The 16,660-nt window shown below is 48.1% G+C and overlaps 1 protein-coding gene across 5 annotated transcripts in view; it reads left to right on the top strand.

The window, feature by feature from the left end:
* LOC134927186 (uncharacterized) overlaps window positions 1-16,660 on the top strand; it is a 362,077-nt gene that overhangs the window by 285,839 nt on the left and 59,578 nt on the right. For all 5 annotated transcript variants that reach the window (XM_063921310.1, XM_063921329.1, XM_063921319.1 and 2 more), the window contains one exon: window positions 12,474-12,573. In XM_063921310.1, coding sequence (XP_063777380.1) covers window positions 12,474-12,573 — 100 coding nt within the window. The remainder of the gene's footprint in view (window positions 1-12,473; window positions 12,574-16,660) is intronic.

The following is a 16,660-nucleotide window of genomic DNA, read 5'->3' as shown; positions in this document are numbered from 1 at the left end:
TCAGGCAATGGCTGGTTTCTTAGGTTTACCTCTGGAGCCTCTAGCTGCGTTGGAGGCCCCCCTGGCCCTAGATCGAAATCTGGAGGACCGAAAGGACTGAGTAGATGGTCCTGGGTAGGTATGTCTAGCAGGCGGAGCCCCCGAAGGGAGAAACGTGGATTTTCCACTCCAGCAGTATCTTTGGAAATCCATGCATCCAATTCACCTCCAAAAAGCCATTCACCTGTGAAGGGAAGAGATTCCACATTACGTTTGGAGTCAGCACCAGCAATCCACTGACGCAACCATATGGCTCTGCATGCAGACACAACCATAGACATGGTCCTAGCATTAATATTGCCAATCTCTTTAGCACTCTTCTCGTGTCCTGAATGTGTTTTAGGAAAGTTACAGTAGTAACTAAGGTCATATCACCAGAGAGACCTTCCTGAATTTGAGCAGCCCAGGAATGAATTGCATGTGTCATCCAGCAACCTGCAATGACCGGTCTTTGAGCTACACCTGCGATTTCAGAGTGGTCTCAATTTTCCTATCTGCCGGGTCCTTTACGGTAAAGGAGTGGGAGCAGAAAGTACCGCCTTTTTACAAAGGCAAGAGACTGAGATGTCTACTGCTGGAGATTCTTCCCAGAATTCCTGCCTTCTGGGGCAAAGGGGAAGGTATGCAAAAACCGCTTGGACACCTGGGGGTATATTTACTAAAATTCATATTTTTCTGAATTAGGTTAAAGTTCAAACACGAATGACATCGAATGTGTGAATTTGCAACTTTTTGAATTTTTTACGCCTCATTTACTATGCTGTTGTATTCTGCATTTTCGAGTTTTCCAATGTCGATGTCATTCGTATTTTCGGCCAGTGTTTTACGGGAGTGAATAGTAAAACACTGCCGACATTAACACAATGAATCTCGGCCGGATCTGTGAGATCCGTGCTGGGCTTCATTGTGAACCTTTAAAAAAAATAATGAAGTGTTAAAAATCAAGAAAAAATTTGCGTGTGGTCCCCCCTCCTAAGCAAAACCAGCCTCGGGCTCTTTGAGCCAGTCCTGGTTGAAAAAATATGGGGGGGAAATTGACAGGGGTTCCCCAATATTTAAACAACCAGCACCGGGCTCTGCGCCTGGTGCCAAAAATACAGGGGACAAAAAGCGTAGGGGTCCCCCACATATTTTGAACCAGCACCGGGCTCCACTAGTCAGAGAGATAATGCCACAGCCGGGGGACACTTATCTTGGTCCCTGCGGCCCTGGCATTAAATCACTAACTAATCACCCCTGGCCGGGGTACCCTGGAGGAGTGGGAACCACTTAAATCAAGGGGTCCCCCCTCCAGCCACCCAAGGGCCAGGGGTGAAGCCCGAGGCTGTTCCCCCCATCCAAGGGTGGCGGATGGGGAGCTGATAGCCAAGTGTAAAAAAAATAAATATTGTTTTTGATAGTAGAACTACAAGTCGCGGCAAGCCTCCTCCGCAAGCTGATACTTGGAGAACCACAAGTACCAGCATCCGGGGGAAGAAACGGGCCAGCTGATACCTGTAGTTCTACTGCAAAAAAAATACCCAAATAAAAACAGTACACACACCGTGATAGTAAAACTTTATTACATACATGCATACCGACACACACGTACTTACCTATGTTGACACGAAGCAGTCGGTCCCCTTCTCCAAGAAGAATCCATGGGTTACCTGTCACTAAAATTATACTCACAAGAATCCAGTGTAGATCGGTCCTCTTCTACTTGTAATCCTCGTACTTGGCAAAACAATAAAACGCAAAACCCGGACCACGCACTGAAAGGGGTCCCATGTTTACACATGGGACCCCTTTCCCCGACTGCCGGAACCCCCCATGACTCCTGTCAAAGAGGGTCCCATCAGCCAATCAGGAAGCGCCACGTCTTTGCACTCTCCTGATTGGCTGTGCGCTCCTGAGCTGACAGTCAGGCAGCGCACTGCAGTGATACAATGTAGCGCATAGGCGCTACATTGTATCCAATGGTGGGAACTTTGCGGTTAGCGGTAGACCACAAGAGTGACCTCACATAACCTCGAGGTCTACTGCTGACCGCAAAGTTCCCACCATTGGATATAATGTAGCGCCTATGCACTACATTGTATCTCTGCCGTGCGCTGCCTGTCAGCTCAGGAGCGCACAGCCAATCAGGAGAGTGCCAAAACGTGGCGCTCCCTGATTAGCTGAAGGGACCCTCTTTGACAGGAGACACGGGGGGTCCCGGCAGTCGGGGAAAGGGGTCCCAAGTGTAAACATGGGACCCCTTTCAGTGCGTGGTCCGGGTTTTGCGTTTTATTATTTTGCCAAGTACGAGGATTACAAATAGAAAAGGACCGATCTACACTGGATTGTTGTGAGTATAATTTTAGTGACAGGTAACCCATGGATTCTACTTGGAGAAGGGGACCGACTGCTTCGTGTCAACATAGGTAAGTATGTGTGTGTCGGTATGCATGTATGTAATAAAGTTTTACTATCACGGTGTGTGTGTACTGTTTTTATTTGGGTATTTTTTTGCAGTAGAACTACAGGTATCAGCTGGCTTCTTTCTTCCCCCGGATGCTGGTACTTGTGGTTCTCCAAGTACCAGCTTGCGGGGGAGGCTTGCTGGGACTTGTAGTTCTACTACAAAAAAACAATATTTTTTTACACTTGGCTATCAGCCCCCCCATCCGCCGCCCTTGGATGGGGGGGGACAGCCTCGGGCTTCACCCCTGGCCCTTGGGTGGCTGGAGTTGGAGACCCCTTGATTTAAAGGGTTCCCACTCCTCCAGGGTATCCCGGCTAGGGGTGACTAGTTAGTGATTTAATGCCAGGGCCGCAGGGACCAAGATAAAAGTGTCTCCCGGCTGTGGCATTATCTCTCTGACTAGTGGATCCCGGTACTGGTTAAAAAAATACGGGGGACCCCTACGTCTTTTGTCCCCCGTATTTTTGGCACCAGGACCAGAGCCCGGTGCTGGTTGCTTACATATGGGGGAACCCCTGTCAATTTTTCCCCCATATTTTTGCAACCAGGACCGGCTCAAAGAGCCCGAGGCTGGTTTTGCTTAGGAGGGGGGACCCCACGCAAATTTTTTCCCAGATTTTTAACACTTTCCCACCCCTTCCCACTGATAAACATGCACGGATCTCATGGATCCGTGCATGACTATCAGAGCACGGTAAAAAAAAAAGCACGTCTGTTTTAAAACTGCTTTTTTTTACGATTTGTATTTTTTCATGGCAGTGTTTGGCTATTGCCGGCAGTGTTTGTGTAATAGAATTTTTAGTAAATTACCGAATTGTATACCTAAACAGCCACGTTTGACCGATGGTGTATTAATTCGTATTTTTTTTCTTAGACTTCCAAAAAAATACGAATGCCCTCATCACTGCCGAGATTTGAGTTTAGTAAATTACCGAGATGACACTTTGAAGAAAAAACACCAAAATCGGTCAAAATCGGGAGCTTAGTAAATATACCCCCTGATATTTTTTATCTGGATTTTTCCAGGACATTTTAAATAAGTCATCCAATTCCTTGGAGTCAGGAAATGTGGCTGTCATTTTGTCTTGTGGGAAGAAAAATAACTGCTGATTATTAGCATCCTCCAGGGGGGAGCTTTAACACATCCTGAATAGCCAATATGAGGGGTTCAATATCTTGTGTAGGGGTGAAGTCCCCACTTTGGGATCCACATCATCCCCATCATCCTGTATATCATCATCAGTATCTGACAGTAGTGCAGGTAAAGCACGTTTTTGTGCACCTGTAGTAGACCGGGGGGATGTTTAGTAGCTAAATTTGCCACTACTTGTTGCAGTTCCTGAGTTTTTTTGGCATTTGCAGTGAGTTGAGATGACATATCAGACATCATAGTTTTGATAGCCCCCAGCCAAGAGGGCTCTGGACTCTCCCCCACATTGTTATCAGCATTTTGTGATGACTGACTACACTGCTCACATGATATTGAGCCAGATGAGATAGGGGAGAATCTAGCATTACATACTCTCCATAACTTCTGTTTTACCATTGCGAAGAAGAAAAACAGGTACAAAACATATACAACACAGCCTAAAATACAATACAAGCCTGCCCTATTGCATGTGAGAGGAGACACAGGAGAGAGGACACCAGCGCACCCAACGCTGCACAGCCCCAGTGAGGCTGTCAGCGTTTTACATATACATAACCAACATTGAGACTGTCTTATGAAAATTCCCTCAGAGGAATGATATTTGTGCACAATATAGTGGCTCTCCCCCTCTACACCCAATACCAGTGATCCAGCGTGTGACCGTTATGGAGGAGCTGTATGAGGCTGCTGCTGCTTATGCAGAGGAAGGCGCCAAAATGTAGCTGAGCCCGCTCTGATGTAGCTCCGCCCCCATAATGGCACCGAAGCTAGTGTGTAATATTTATACTGGTCATGTCTCCCTATATGTTTGTAGCCTCACATAAATGATTGGTACAAGAATATTTAGCCAGTGTCACGCAGGGGCTACAGCTGGTGCCCCCCCCCCCTCTGCGCTTCTGCCGCACAGTGAACCAGGGGACCCCCCCAGCGGGGTCCCCAGTGTGTGCTCACCAATGATAATCACCTTCAGGCAGCGTTCGGGGTGTGCGGCATGCTGCGACAGCCAAGCGCCATGCCCCGCTGAAGAAACAGCCCCTCAGGACGGTGGTCCTGCAGCAGGGAAGCGGCTCTGCACCTCAAGAGGCCAGTGACCGCCCCTCCCCCCCTTTAACTCCCATGGTGCAGGTATGCTGTTGCCCAGACAGCATACCAAAAGAAAATAAGATTTTATTCACCGGTAAATCTATTTCTCGTAGTCCGTAGTGGATGCTGGGAACTCCGAAAGGACCATGGGGAATAGCGGCTCCGCAGGAGACTGGGCACAACTAAAGAAAGCTTTAGGTCACCTGGTGTGCACTGGCTCCTCCCACTATGACTCTCCTCCAAGCCTCAGTTAGGATACTGTGTCCGGACGAGCTGACATAATAAGGAAGGATTTTGAATCCCGGGTAAGACTCATACCAGCCACACCAATCACACCGTATAACTCGTGATACTATACCCAGTTAACAGTATGAAATACAACTGAGCCTCTCAACAGATGACTCAACAATAACCCTTTAGTTAACAATAACTATGTACAAGTATTGCAGACAATCCGCACTTGGGATGGGCGCCCAGCATCCACTACGGACTACGAGAAATAGATTTACCGGTGAGTAAAATCTTATTTTCTCTGACGTCCTAGTGGATGCTGGGAACTCCGAAAGGACCATGGGGATTATACCAAAGCTCCCAAACGGGCGGGAGAGTGCGGATGACTCTGCAGCACCGAATGAGAGAACTCCAGGTCCTCCTCAGCCAGGGTATCAATTTTGTAGAATTTAGCAAACGTGTTTGCCCCTGACCAAGTAGCAGCTCGGCAAAGTTGTAAAGCCGAGACCCCTCGGGCAGCCGCCCAAGATAAGCCCACTTTCCTCGTGGAGTGGGCTTTTACTGATTTAGGATGCGGCAGTTCAGCCGCAGAATGCGCCAGCTGAATTGTGCTACAAATCCAGCGAGCAATAGTCTGCCTAGAAGCAGGAGCACCCAGTTTGTTGGGTGCATACAGGATAAACAGCGAGTCAGTTCTCCTGACTCCAGCCGTCCTGGAAAAATAATTTTTCAAGGCCCTGACTACGTCCAGTAACTTGGAATCCTCCAAGTCCCTAGTAGCCGCAGGCACTACAATAGGTTGGTTCAAGTGAAAAGCTGATACCACCTTAGGGAGAAACTGGGGACGAGTCCTCAATTCTGCCCTATCCATATGGAAAAACAGATAAGGGCTTTTATATGACAAAGCCGCCAATTCTGATACACGCCTGGCCGAAGCCAAGGCCAATAACATGACCACTTTCCACGTGAGATATTTTAGATCCACGGTTTTTAGTGGCTCAAACCAATGTGATTTTAAGAAACTCAACACCACGTTGAGATCCCAAGGTGCCACTGGAGGCACAAACGGGGGCTGAATATGCAGCACTCCTTTTACAATGTCTGAACGTCAGGTACTGAAGCTAGTTCTTTCTGGAAGAAAATCGACAGAGCCGAGATCTGTATCTTAATGGAGCCTAATTTTAGGCCCATAGTCACTCCTGCTTGTAGGAAATGCAGAAATCGACCTAGTTGAAATTCCTCTGTTGGGGCCTTTTTGGCCTCACACCAAGCAAAATATTTCCGCCATAAGCGGTGATAATGTTTTGCAGTTACATCTTTCCTGGCTTGAATCAGCGTAGGAATGACTTCCTCCGGAATGCCCTTTTCCTTTAGGATCCGGCGTTCAACCGCCATGCTGTCAAAACGCAGCCGCGGTAAGTCTTGGAACAGACAGGGCCCCTGCTGCCGCAGGTCCTGTCTGAGCGGCAGAGGCCATGAGTCCTCTGATATAATTTATTGAAGTTCTGGGTACCAAGCTCTTCTTGGCCAATCCGGAACCACGAGTATCGTTCTTACTCCTCGCCTTCTTATTATTCTCAGTACCTTTGGTATGAGAGGCAGAGGGGGGAACACATAAACCTACTGGTACACCCACGGTGTTACCAGAGCGTCCCCAGCTATCGCCAGAGGGTCCTTTGACCTGGCGCAATATCTTTTATAGATTTTTGTTGAGGCGGGACGCCATCATGTCCACCTGTGGCCTTTCCCAATGGTGTACAATCCTTTGGAAGAATTCTGGATGAAGTCCCCACTCTCCCGGGTGGAGGTCGTGTCTGCTGAGAAGATCTGCTTTCCAGTTGTCCACTCCGGGGATGAACACTGCTGACAGTGCTAACACATGATTTTCCGCCCATCGGAGAATCCTTGTGGCTTCTGCCATCGCCATCCTGCTTCTTGTGCCGCCCTGTTGGTTTACATGGGCGACTGCCGTGATGTTGTCTGATTGGATCAGTACCGGCTGGTTTTGAAGCAGAGGCCTTGCCTGACTCAGGGCATTGTAAATGGCCTTCTGTTCCAGAATATTTATGTGTAGGGAAGTCACCTGACTTGACCAAAGTCCCTGGAAGTTTCTTCCCTGTGTGACTGCCCCCCAGCCTCAAAGGCTGGCATCCATGGTCCCTAGGACCTAGTCCTGTATGCCGAACCTGCGGCCCTATTGAAGATGGGCACTTTGCAGCCACCACAGTAGAGATACCATGGTCCTTGGAGACAGGGTTATCAGCCGATGCATCTGAAGATGTGATCCGGACAACTTGTCCACCAGGTCCCACTGAAAAGTTCTTGCATGGAACCTGCCGAATGAGATTGCTTCGTAGGAAGCTACCATTTTTCCCAGGAGTCGCGTGCAATGATGCACCGATACCTGTTTTGGCTTCAGGAGGTCTCTGACTAGAGATGACAGCTCCTTGGCTTTCTCCTCCAGGAGATACACTTATTTCTGGTCTGTGTCCAGAACCATCCCCAGGAACAGTAGACGTGTCGTAGGAAACAGCTGTGACTTTGGACTGTTTAGAATCCAACCGTGCTGTTGTAGCACTTTCCAAAATAGTGCTACCCCGACTAACAACTGCTCCTTGGACCTCGCCCTTATAAGGAGATTTCCAAGTACGGGATAATTAAAACTCCCTTTTTTCGAAGGAGTATCATCATTTCGGCCATTACCTTGGTAAATACCCTCGGTGCCGTGGACAGACCGAACGGCAACGTCTGGAATTGGTAATGACAATCCTGTACCACAAATCTGAGGTACTCCTGGTGAGGATGGTAAATGGGGACATGCAGGTAAGCATCCTTGATGTCCAGGGATACCATGTAATTCCCCTCGTCCAGGCTTGCAATAACCGCCCTGAGCGATTCCATCTTGAACTTTAATTTTTTTATGTATGTGTTCAAGGATTTTAAATATAAAATGGGTCACACCGAACCATGCGGTTTCGGTACCCCAAACAGTGTGGAATAGTAACCCCGTCCTTGTTGAAGTAGGGGCACCTTGAGTATTACCTGCTGGGAATACAGCTTATTAATTTCCTCTAGCACAGCCTCCCTGCCTGAGGGAGTTGTCGGCAAGGCAGATTTGAGGAAACGGCAGGGGGGAGACATCTCGAATTCCAGCTTGTACCCCTGAAATACTACTTGAATGAAACAGGGATCCACCTGTGAGCGAGCCCACTGATCGCTGAAATTTTTGAGACGGCCCCCCACCATACCTGGCTACACCTGTGGAGCCCCCGCGTCATGTTGTGGACTCAGAGTAAGCGGGAGAAGAATTTTGATTCTGGGAACTGGCTGACTGGTGCAGCTTTTTCCCTCTTCCCTTGTCTCTGTACAGAAAGGAAGCGCCTTTGACCCGCTTGCTTTTCTGAAGCCGAAAGGACTGTACCTGATAATACAGTGCTTTCTTAGTCTGTGAGGAAACCTGAGGTAAAAATATTTCTTCCCAGCTGTTGCTGTGGATACGAGGTCCCAGAGACCATCCCCAAATAATTCCTCACCCTTATAAGGCAGAATCTCTATGCGCGTTTTAAGTCAGCATCACCTGTCCAGTGACAGGTCTCTAATACCCTCCTGACAGAATGGACATTACATTCATTTTGGATGCCAGCCGGCAACATATCCCTCTGTGCATCCCTTATATAAAAGATGACGTCTTTAATATGTTCTCATGTTAGCAAACTAGTATGTTTGACAGGGTCACCGACCACTCTGCAGCAGCACGATCTGCAGGTCTCAGTCTAGTACCTGAGTGTGTAAATACAGACTTCAGGATAGCCTCCTGCTTTTTATCAACAGGTACCTTCAAAGTGGCCGTTCCTAAGACGGCAGTGCCACCTTTTTTGACAACCGTGTGAGCGCCTTCTCTACCCTAGGGGATATCTCCCAGCGTAACTTATTCTCTGGCGGGAAAGGGTACGCCATCAGTAACTTTTTAGAAATTACCAGTTTCTTATCGGGGGAACCCACGCTTTTCACACACTTCATTCATTCATCTGATGGGGGAACAAAACACTGCCTGCTTTTTCTCCCCAAACATAAAACCCATTTTTAGAGGTACTTGGGTTAATGTCAGAAATGTGTAACAAATTTTTAATTGCCGGGATCAAGTCACGGATGTTCTTAGTGGATTGTGTATATGTCTCAACCTTGACGACACTGGAGTCAGACTCCGTGTCGACATCTGTGTCTGCCATCTGAGGGAGCGGGTGTTTTTGAGCCCCTGATGGCCTTTGAGACGCCTGGGCAGGCGCGGGCTGAGAAGCCGGCTGTCCCACAGCTGTTACGTCATCCACCCTTTTATGTAAGGAGTTGACACTGTCGGTTAATACCTTCCACCTATCCATCCACTCTGGTGTCGGCCCCACAGGGGGCGACATCACATTTATCGGTATCTGCTCCGTCACCATATAAGCCTCCTCATCAAACATGTCGACACAGCCGTATCGACACACCGCACACACACAGGCAATGCTCTGACTGAGGACAGGACCCCACAAAGCCCTTTGGGGAGACAGAGAGAGAGTATGCCAGCACACACCAGAGCGCTATATAATGTGGGGATTAACACTATAACTGAGTGAATTTTCCCCAATAGCTGCTTGTATATACCATATTGCGCCTAAATTTAGTGCCCCCCCCCCTCTCTTTTTAACCCTTTGAGCCTGAAAACTACAGGGGAGAGCCTGGGGAGCTTTCTTCCAGCTGCACTGTGAAGAAAAAATGGCGCCAGTGTGCTGAGGGAGATAGCTCCGCCCCTTTTTCGCTGACTTTTCTCCCGCTTTTTTATGGATTCTGGCAGGGGTATTTATCACATATATAGCCTCTGGGGCTATATATTGTGATTGTTTTGCCAGCCAAGGTGTTTTTATTGCTTATCAGGGCGCCCCCCCCCCCCCAGCACCCTGCACCCTCAGTGACCGGAGTGTGAAGTGTGTATGAGGAGCAATGGCGCACAGCTGCAGTGCTGTCCGCTACCTTGGTGAAGACAGATGTCTTCTGCCGCCGATTTTCCGGACCTCTTCTTGCTTCTGACGGCGGCGCGGCTCCAGGACCGAACACCAAGGACGGGCCTGCAGTCGATCCCTCTGGAGCTAATGGTGTCCAGTACAGTAGCCTAAGAAGCCCAAGCTAGCTGCAAGCAGGTAGGTTCGCTTCTTCTCCCCTTAGTCCCTCGGTGCAGTGAGCCTGTTGCCAGCAGGTCTCACTGAAAATAAAAAACCTAAATATATACTTTCTTATTAGAAGCTCAGGAGAGCCCCTAGTGTGCAACAGCCTCGGTCGGGCACAAAAAATCTAACTGAGGCTTGGAGGAGGGTCATAGTGGGAGGAGCCAGTGCACACCAGGTGACCTAAAGCTTTCTTTAGTTGTGCCCAGTCTCCTGCGGAGCCGCTATTCCCCATGGTCCTTTCGGAGTTCCCAGCATCCACTAGGACGTCAGAGAAATAAAAGTTTAAATGAAATATGACAAAAAAATCTGGAGCTTGCAGAGTGTGCATCCTCTCCTGAGGGCACTTTTGTTTAAACTGACCTGTAGGAGGAGGCATAGAGGGGAGGAGCCAGCACACCCAGTTGAAGAAATTTAAAGTGCACTGGCTCCTTTGGACCCATCTATACCCCATCGTACTAATCTGTCGCCAATATCCCTTACGGGTGCTAGAGGAAAAAGGAGACACCCCTTACCCATGAAAAAAAGAGCCCTGTACTGAAATCACTAGGGCATTTCTAGGTATCCATGCCAAGTGGGTTAGGATAGTAAAGAGTTAATATATAAATCAGCATCTTTTATGTGGCTCTACGGGATCAGTATGATTTACCGACGGCAGACAACAGCATCCAGGTCGCCAGTATCCAGACAGCAGGGTGAGCACAAAGAGCCCCATTGCGGGCTCGCTGTGCTCGACACGCTGCAGGTTCTATTCCCACTCTGTGGGTGTCATGTACACCCACAAGTGGGAATAGCCCCTGTGCTCCGGGATTCTGGCTGTCGGCTGTCGGGATTCCTGCGTCTGTATTCTGACCATCGGGATCCTGACAGCCGGCAAATTAACTGCATCCTGGCTCTACTAGTTAGTAGTGCTGTCTTATCATGGATAACATACTAACTGAACATACATAATGGACAGAGCATCAAACAATAAACAAGATCCCTTCATGTACAGATTTGTCCTCATACACTATTGCTGCAGTGCGCCGAAAACTCGTTTTCACCTGCCAGGTCCCATCCGACCTAGCTTGCACCGAGTGTCTTTTTTTGCTCAAATGGACGTCTTATGTTTCAATTTGATATGCGAAACTTGTACATATGTGTCCTCTTGCATCTTGCCGCAATACGCCAGCTAGCAGGAGATACCTGGCGTGAGTGAGCTGACAGTTCCCATGCAACTCTGTTAGCGCCAGGTGTCTTTTTGTGTAGAAATGCACCTTATTCGCATTGCTATGCTGATAGGACACACAAGCAGACTCTGCTGATTAAATGGATATGCAGCATACCTATTTTCTGTGTCTGTATCTGCATACGAAAGGTACATTACAGTGTTTTCATGGAATACACTGTAGCGTAGCATTTCATATGCAGATACTGCCATGGTCACGCACAGAATATAGGCATCAATAAGCTGCTTGTGGATCCTATTCACATTGTTTTGTGAATAAGGGCCCTCATTCCGAGTTGTTCGCTCGCAAGGCGATTTCAGCAGAGTTACACACGCTAAGCCAACGCCTACTGGGAGTGAATCTAAACTTCTTAAATGTGCGACCGATGTATGCGCATTATTGCGATCACAAACGAGTTAGCAGTTTTAGAGTAGCTTCAGACTTACTCTGCCTGTGCGATCAGTTCAGTGCTTTTCGGTCCCGGCTGACGTCATAAACACACCCAGCGTTCGGCCAAGCACTCCCACCGTTTCTCCAGACACGCCTGCGTTTTTTCCGGAAACGGTAGCGTTTTCAGTCACACGCCCTTAAAACGCCGTGTTTCCGCCCAGTAACACCCATTTCCTGTCAATCACAATGCGATCGCCGGAGCGATGAAAAAGCCGTGAGTAAACTTACTTTCTTCTTAGTAAAGTTACTTGGCGCATGCGCAGTGCGAACATTACGCATGCGCACTAAGAGAATTCTCACTGCGATGCGATGAAAATCTCCGAGCGAACAACTCGGAATGAGGGCCAAGATGTATTTTAATGGAAAAAGTTTCATGTAACTATGCTCGGCGCTACCAAGTCACGTCATGGCATGACTAGAAGGGATGTTTATCGCGCAGGTAGGCTTGATGTAAGTGGACACATCTGTATATAGTATCTATGTGCGACTGAACCTGAATCTGCATACAAAGTGCTACCATGCAGCGGCCATTGCTTTTTCTCATGCCAAGTTACGTTAAGTAAATAATTGAATTTATGGATTAAAGTAAATAATATAAAAAGATCTATTATTAAATAATCCCATAGTAAATCATCATACTTTTATTTATCTTGTATTCTTTTCAGTTTTTCACAGGAATCAGACTTTTTAAAGACAAATAATGTTCTTTTAAATGAACTTAAAGAAAAGCATGAAGAATGTATAAAAAATGCTGTTAATGGACAGGTAAGTAGCTTATGATTCATCTCAAACTATAGACAGATTTATTCCTATAACTTAATGTAGTTCCTTGTATAACCTACGTACTGTAATTGGGCATCAGATAGATGGGTATATAGCGGTAGAGTTACTAAAGCTTCTAAAACAGACAAAGTTAAAGTGTTGTACATGGCAACCAATCAGATTGCGCCTATCATTTTCTAGAATGCAATAGAGAAATTGTAGATAGAATCCGGTTAGTTGCTATGGGCAACACTTCCACTTTTCATTTTTAGAACCTTTAGTAAATCTACCCCGTGATCTTGGTAAAAGGTAAGAGTGCCTGTAATAGGTGGATTGGTCGATAGAAATCATTCATGCTGGCAAGAGCAGATTTGGGAATACAAACTAATGGGCCTAATTCAAGGTTTATTACGAAAAGAACATCTTCCTCTAATGGGCAAAACTGTGTGCAGTGCAGGGGAGGCAGATGTAACATGGGCAGAGAGAGTTAGATTTGTGTGGGGTGTGTTCAAATTGAAATCTAAATTGCAGTGTAAAAATAAAGCAGGCAGTATTTACCCTGCACAGAAACAAAATAGCCCACCTGAATCTAACTCCCTCTGCACATGTTATATCTGCACATGGGGCCTAATTCAGATCTGATCGCAGCAGCAAATTTGTTAGCAAATGGGCAAAACCATGGCCCTCATTCCGAGTTGTTCGCTCGTTATTTTTCATCGCATCGCAGTGAAATTTCGCTTAGTGCGCATGCGCAATATTCGCACTGCGACTGCGCCAAGTAACTTTGCTATGAAGATAGGATTTTTACTCACGGCTTTTTCTTCGCTCCGGCGATCGTAGTGTGATTGACAGGAAATGGGTGTTACTGGGCGGAAACATGGCGTTTTATGGGCGTGTGGATGAAAACGCTACCGTTTCCGGGAAAAACGCAGGAGTGGCCGGAGAAACGGGGGAGTGTCTGAGCGAACGCTGGGTGTGTTTGTGACGTCAAACCAGGAACGACAAGCACTGAACTGATCGCACAGGCAGAGTAAGTGTGGAGCTACTCTAAAACTGCTAAGTAGTTTGTGATCGCAACAATGCGAATACATCGGTCGCAATTTTAGGATGCTAAGATACACTCCCAGTAGGCGTAGGCTTAGCGTGTGTAACTCTGCTAAATTCGCCTTGCGACCGATCAACTCGGAATGAGGGCCCATGTGCACTGCAAGAGGGGGGCGGCAGATGTAACATGTGCAAAGAGTTAGATTTGGGTGGGTTACCGTATATACTCGAGTATAAGCCGACTTTTTCAGCACTTTTTTTTGTGCTGAAAAAGCCACCTCGGCTTATACTCGAGTCAGTGAGGCAGAGGCAGAGCAGTGTGAAGGAGGGACACGGAGCGCGCGGCTCTCCTGTGTCCCTCCTGCATCTCCGGCGGCAGCAGCGGCGGTTCTATTACAGGAAGTACCCGTTCGTGACCTCTGATCACGAACTGGTACTTCCTTTAATAGACCCGCCGCGGCCGCCGAAGATGCAGGAGGGAACACAGGAGAGGCGCGTGCTGTGCGCGCTCCGTGTCCCTCCAGAAGACAGCGCGGGATCGATGGAGGGGTAAGTAACAACACTGTGGGGCATACCTGGCAGCACTGTGGGGCATACCTGGCAGCACTGTGGGGGCATATCTGGCAGCACTGTGGGGGCATATCTGGCAGCACTGTGGGGGCATATCTGGCAGCACTGTGGGGGCATAACTGGCAGCACTGTGGGGGCATAACTGGCAGCACTGTGGGGGCATAACTGGCAGCACTGTGGGGGCATATCTGGCAGCACTGTGGGGGCATATCTGGCAGCACTGTGGGGGCATATCTGGCAGCACTGTGGGGGCATATCTGGCAGCACTGTGGGGGCATATCTGGCAGCACTGTGGGGGCATATCTGGCAGCACTGTGGGGGCATATCTGGCAGCACTGTGGGGGCATATCTGGCAGCACTGTGGGGGCATATCTGGCAGCACTGTGGGGGCATATCTGGCAGCACTGTGGGGGCATATCTGGCAGCACTGTGGGGGCATATCTGGCAGCACTGTGGGGGCATATCTGGCAGCACTGTGGGGGCATATCTGGCAGCACTGTGGGGGCATATCTGGCAGCACTGTGGGGGCATATCTGGCACTGTGGTGGGGCATATCTGGCACTGTGGGGGCATATCTGGCACGGTGGGGCATATCTGGCACTATGAGGGCATATCTGGCACTGTGGGGCATATCTGGCACTATGTGTGCTGTGTACGGCTAGAGCTGCATTTCCCACCCTAGGCTTATACTCGAGTCAATAAGTTTTCCCAGGTTTTTGTGGTAGAATTAGGTGCCTCGGCTTATATTCGGGTCGACTTATACTCGAGTATATACGGTATATTGTTTATGTGGAGGGTAAATACTGCCTGCTTTACTTTTACACTGCAATTTAGATTTCAGTTTGAACACAGCCTACTCAAATCTAACTCTCTCTGCCAATGTTACATCTGCCTCCCCTGCACTGCACACAGTTTTGCCCATTAGAGGAAGATGTTCTTTTTGTAATAAACCTTGAATTAGGCACATTAGTTTGTATTCCCAAATCTGCTCTTGCCAGCATGAATGATTTCTATCGACCAATCCACCTATTACAGGCACTCTTACCTTTTACCAAGATCATGGGGTAGATTTACTAAAGGTTCTAAAAATTTAAAGTAAATCTACCCCGTGATCTTAGTTGTCTTTAAGGAGGGGTGGTGAGAGAGAAGATGATTTAAAATTAATGATAATAGAGGAATTGGTAAAATATTGTTTAGTAAGCCAGTATATAGAACAAAGGAATGGGATAGTACAATACTGTAGTTTGCTATACAGAACCAGGGCTGCTATCAAGGAATACTGCCGGGACTGGAGTCCCAGGCCTAGATAGACAGGGGGCCCGCGTGGCAGTGGTGTAGAGTGGCGCGGGGCCACCAGCTGGTTACAGCTGGCGCACCGCCAGGCAGCTACAGCCATGGAGAGACAGTGTTGGCGGCATTTTGAATCTGGCACCAGCCTCAAGACAATCGGAGCTCCCAGACCGGCACCCAGTCAGGAGCGTCTGCAGTCCCAGGGCCAGCAATTGTTGATGGCAGGCCTGATCAGGAGTGACTGAGTAAGTGGTAACTGTGAGAATGTATGAGAAGTGTAAATGTTAGTAAACTGTGGTGAATAACAGAACATAGTTACATGCGAGAGCGATAAGGAAGTAACTAATATGATTTAATGCAAATTTAACAATCTATGTTTCCTTCGTTTTGTCCTTTGTTTCGGTGTAGCATGTACTGTACACCTTTACACAATTACCCTTTCACCATCTCACCAAGGCTCTTTAAATCTAAACTGCTTTGCTCAGCCTACACGACTGTTAGTGCATATTGCAAATCACAACAGCATGTGCAGTTACTTCATATTCACATTTTGCATAAACTTTTTCTTTATTTTTTAGTATTTTTTTGTCATTTATCAAACTATTATTTCTCTTACGTCCTAGAGGATGCTGGGGAATCCGTAAGTACCATGGGGTATCGACGGCTCCGCAGGAGACATGGGCACTGTAAAGCTTTAGAATTGGTGTGCACTGGCTCCTCCCTCTATGCCCCTCCTCCAGACCTCAGTTATTTCCTGTGCCCAGTGGAGACTGGATGCACTGCAGGGGAGCTCTCCTGAGGCATTCACTATGGTATGCCGGCGGTCGGGCTCCCGGCGACCAGCATACCGGCGCCGGGAGCCCGACCGCCGGCTTACCGACAGTGAGTTTTACACTCCCAGGACAGGTTACGGTGGGAATGCTCACCCACGGTGGACAAGGTATTGACGCGCTTGTCGAAAAAGGGGGGCGCTACCTTCCCCTGATAGGGCAGCCTTTAAGAGTCCTGCTGATGGCAGACCGAAAACTACCTTAAAATCAATGTATACATACGAGTGCCCTACTAAGGCCGGCAGTAACGTCGGCATGGGTGGGTTGCGCAGTTGCAGCGTGGGCAGATAACTTATCATCTGACATTGACACCCTAGAAAAAGATGCCATTTTGATGACCTTGGGTCACATTAAAG

Source organism: Pseudophryne corroboree, chromosome 1, assembly GCF_028390025.1.
Source record: "Pseudophryne corroboree isolate aPseCor3 chromosome 1, aPseCor3.hap2, whole genome shotgun sequence".
Classification (NCBI taxonomy): domain Eukaryota; kingdom Metazoa; phylum Chordata; class Amphibia; order Anura; family Myobatrachidae; genus Pseudophryne; species Pseudophryne corroboree.
Note: the sequence above shows the minus strand (reverse complement) of the source record. Positions and strands in the feature narration are given on the sequence as shown.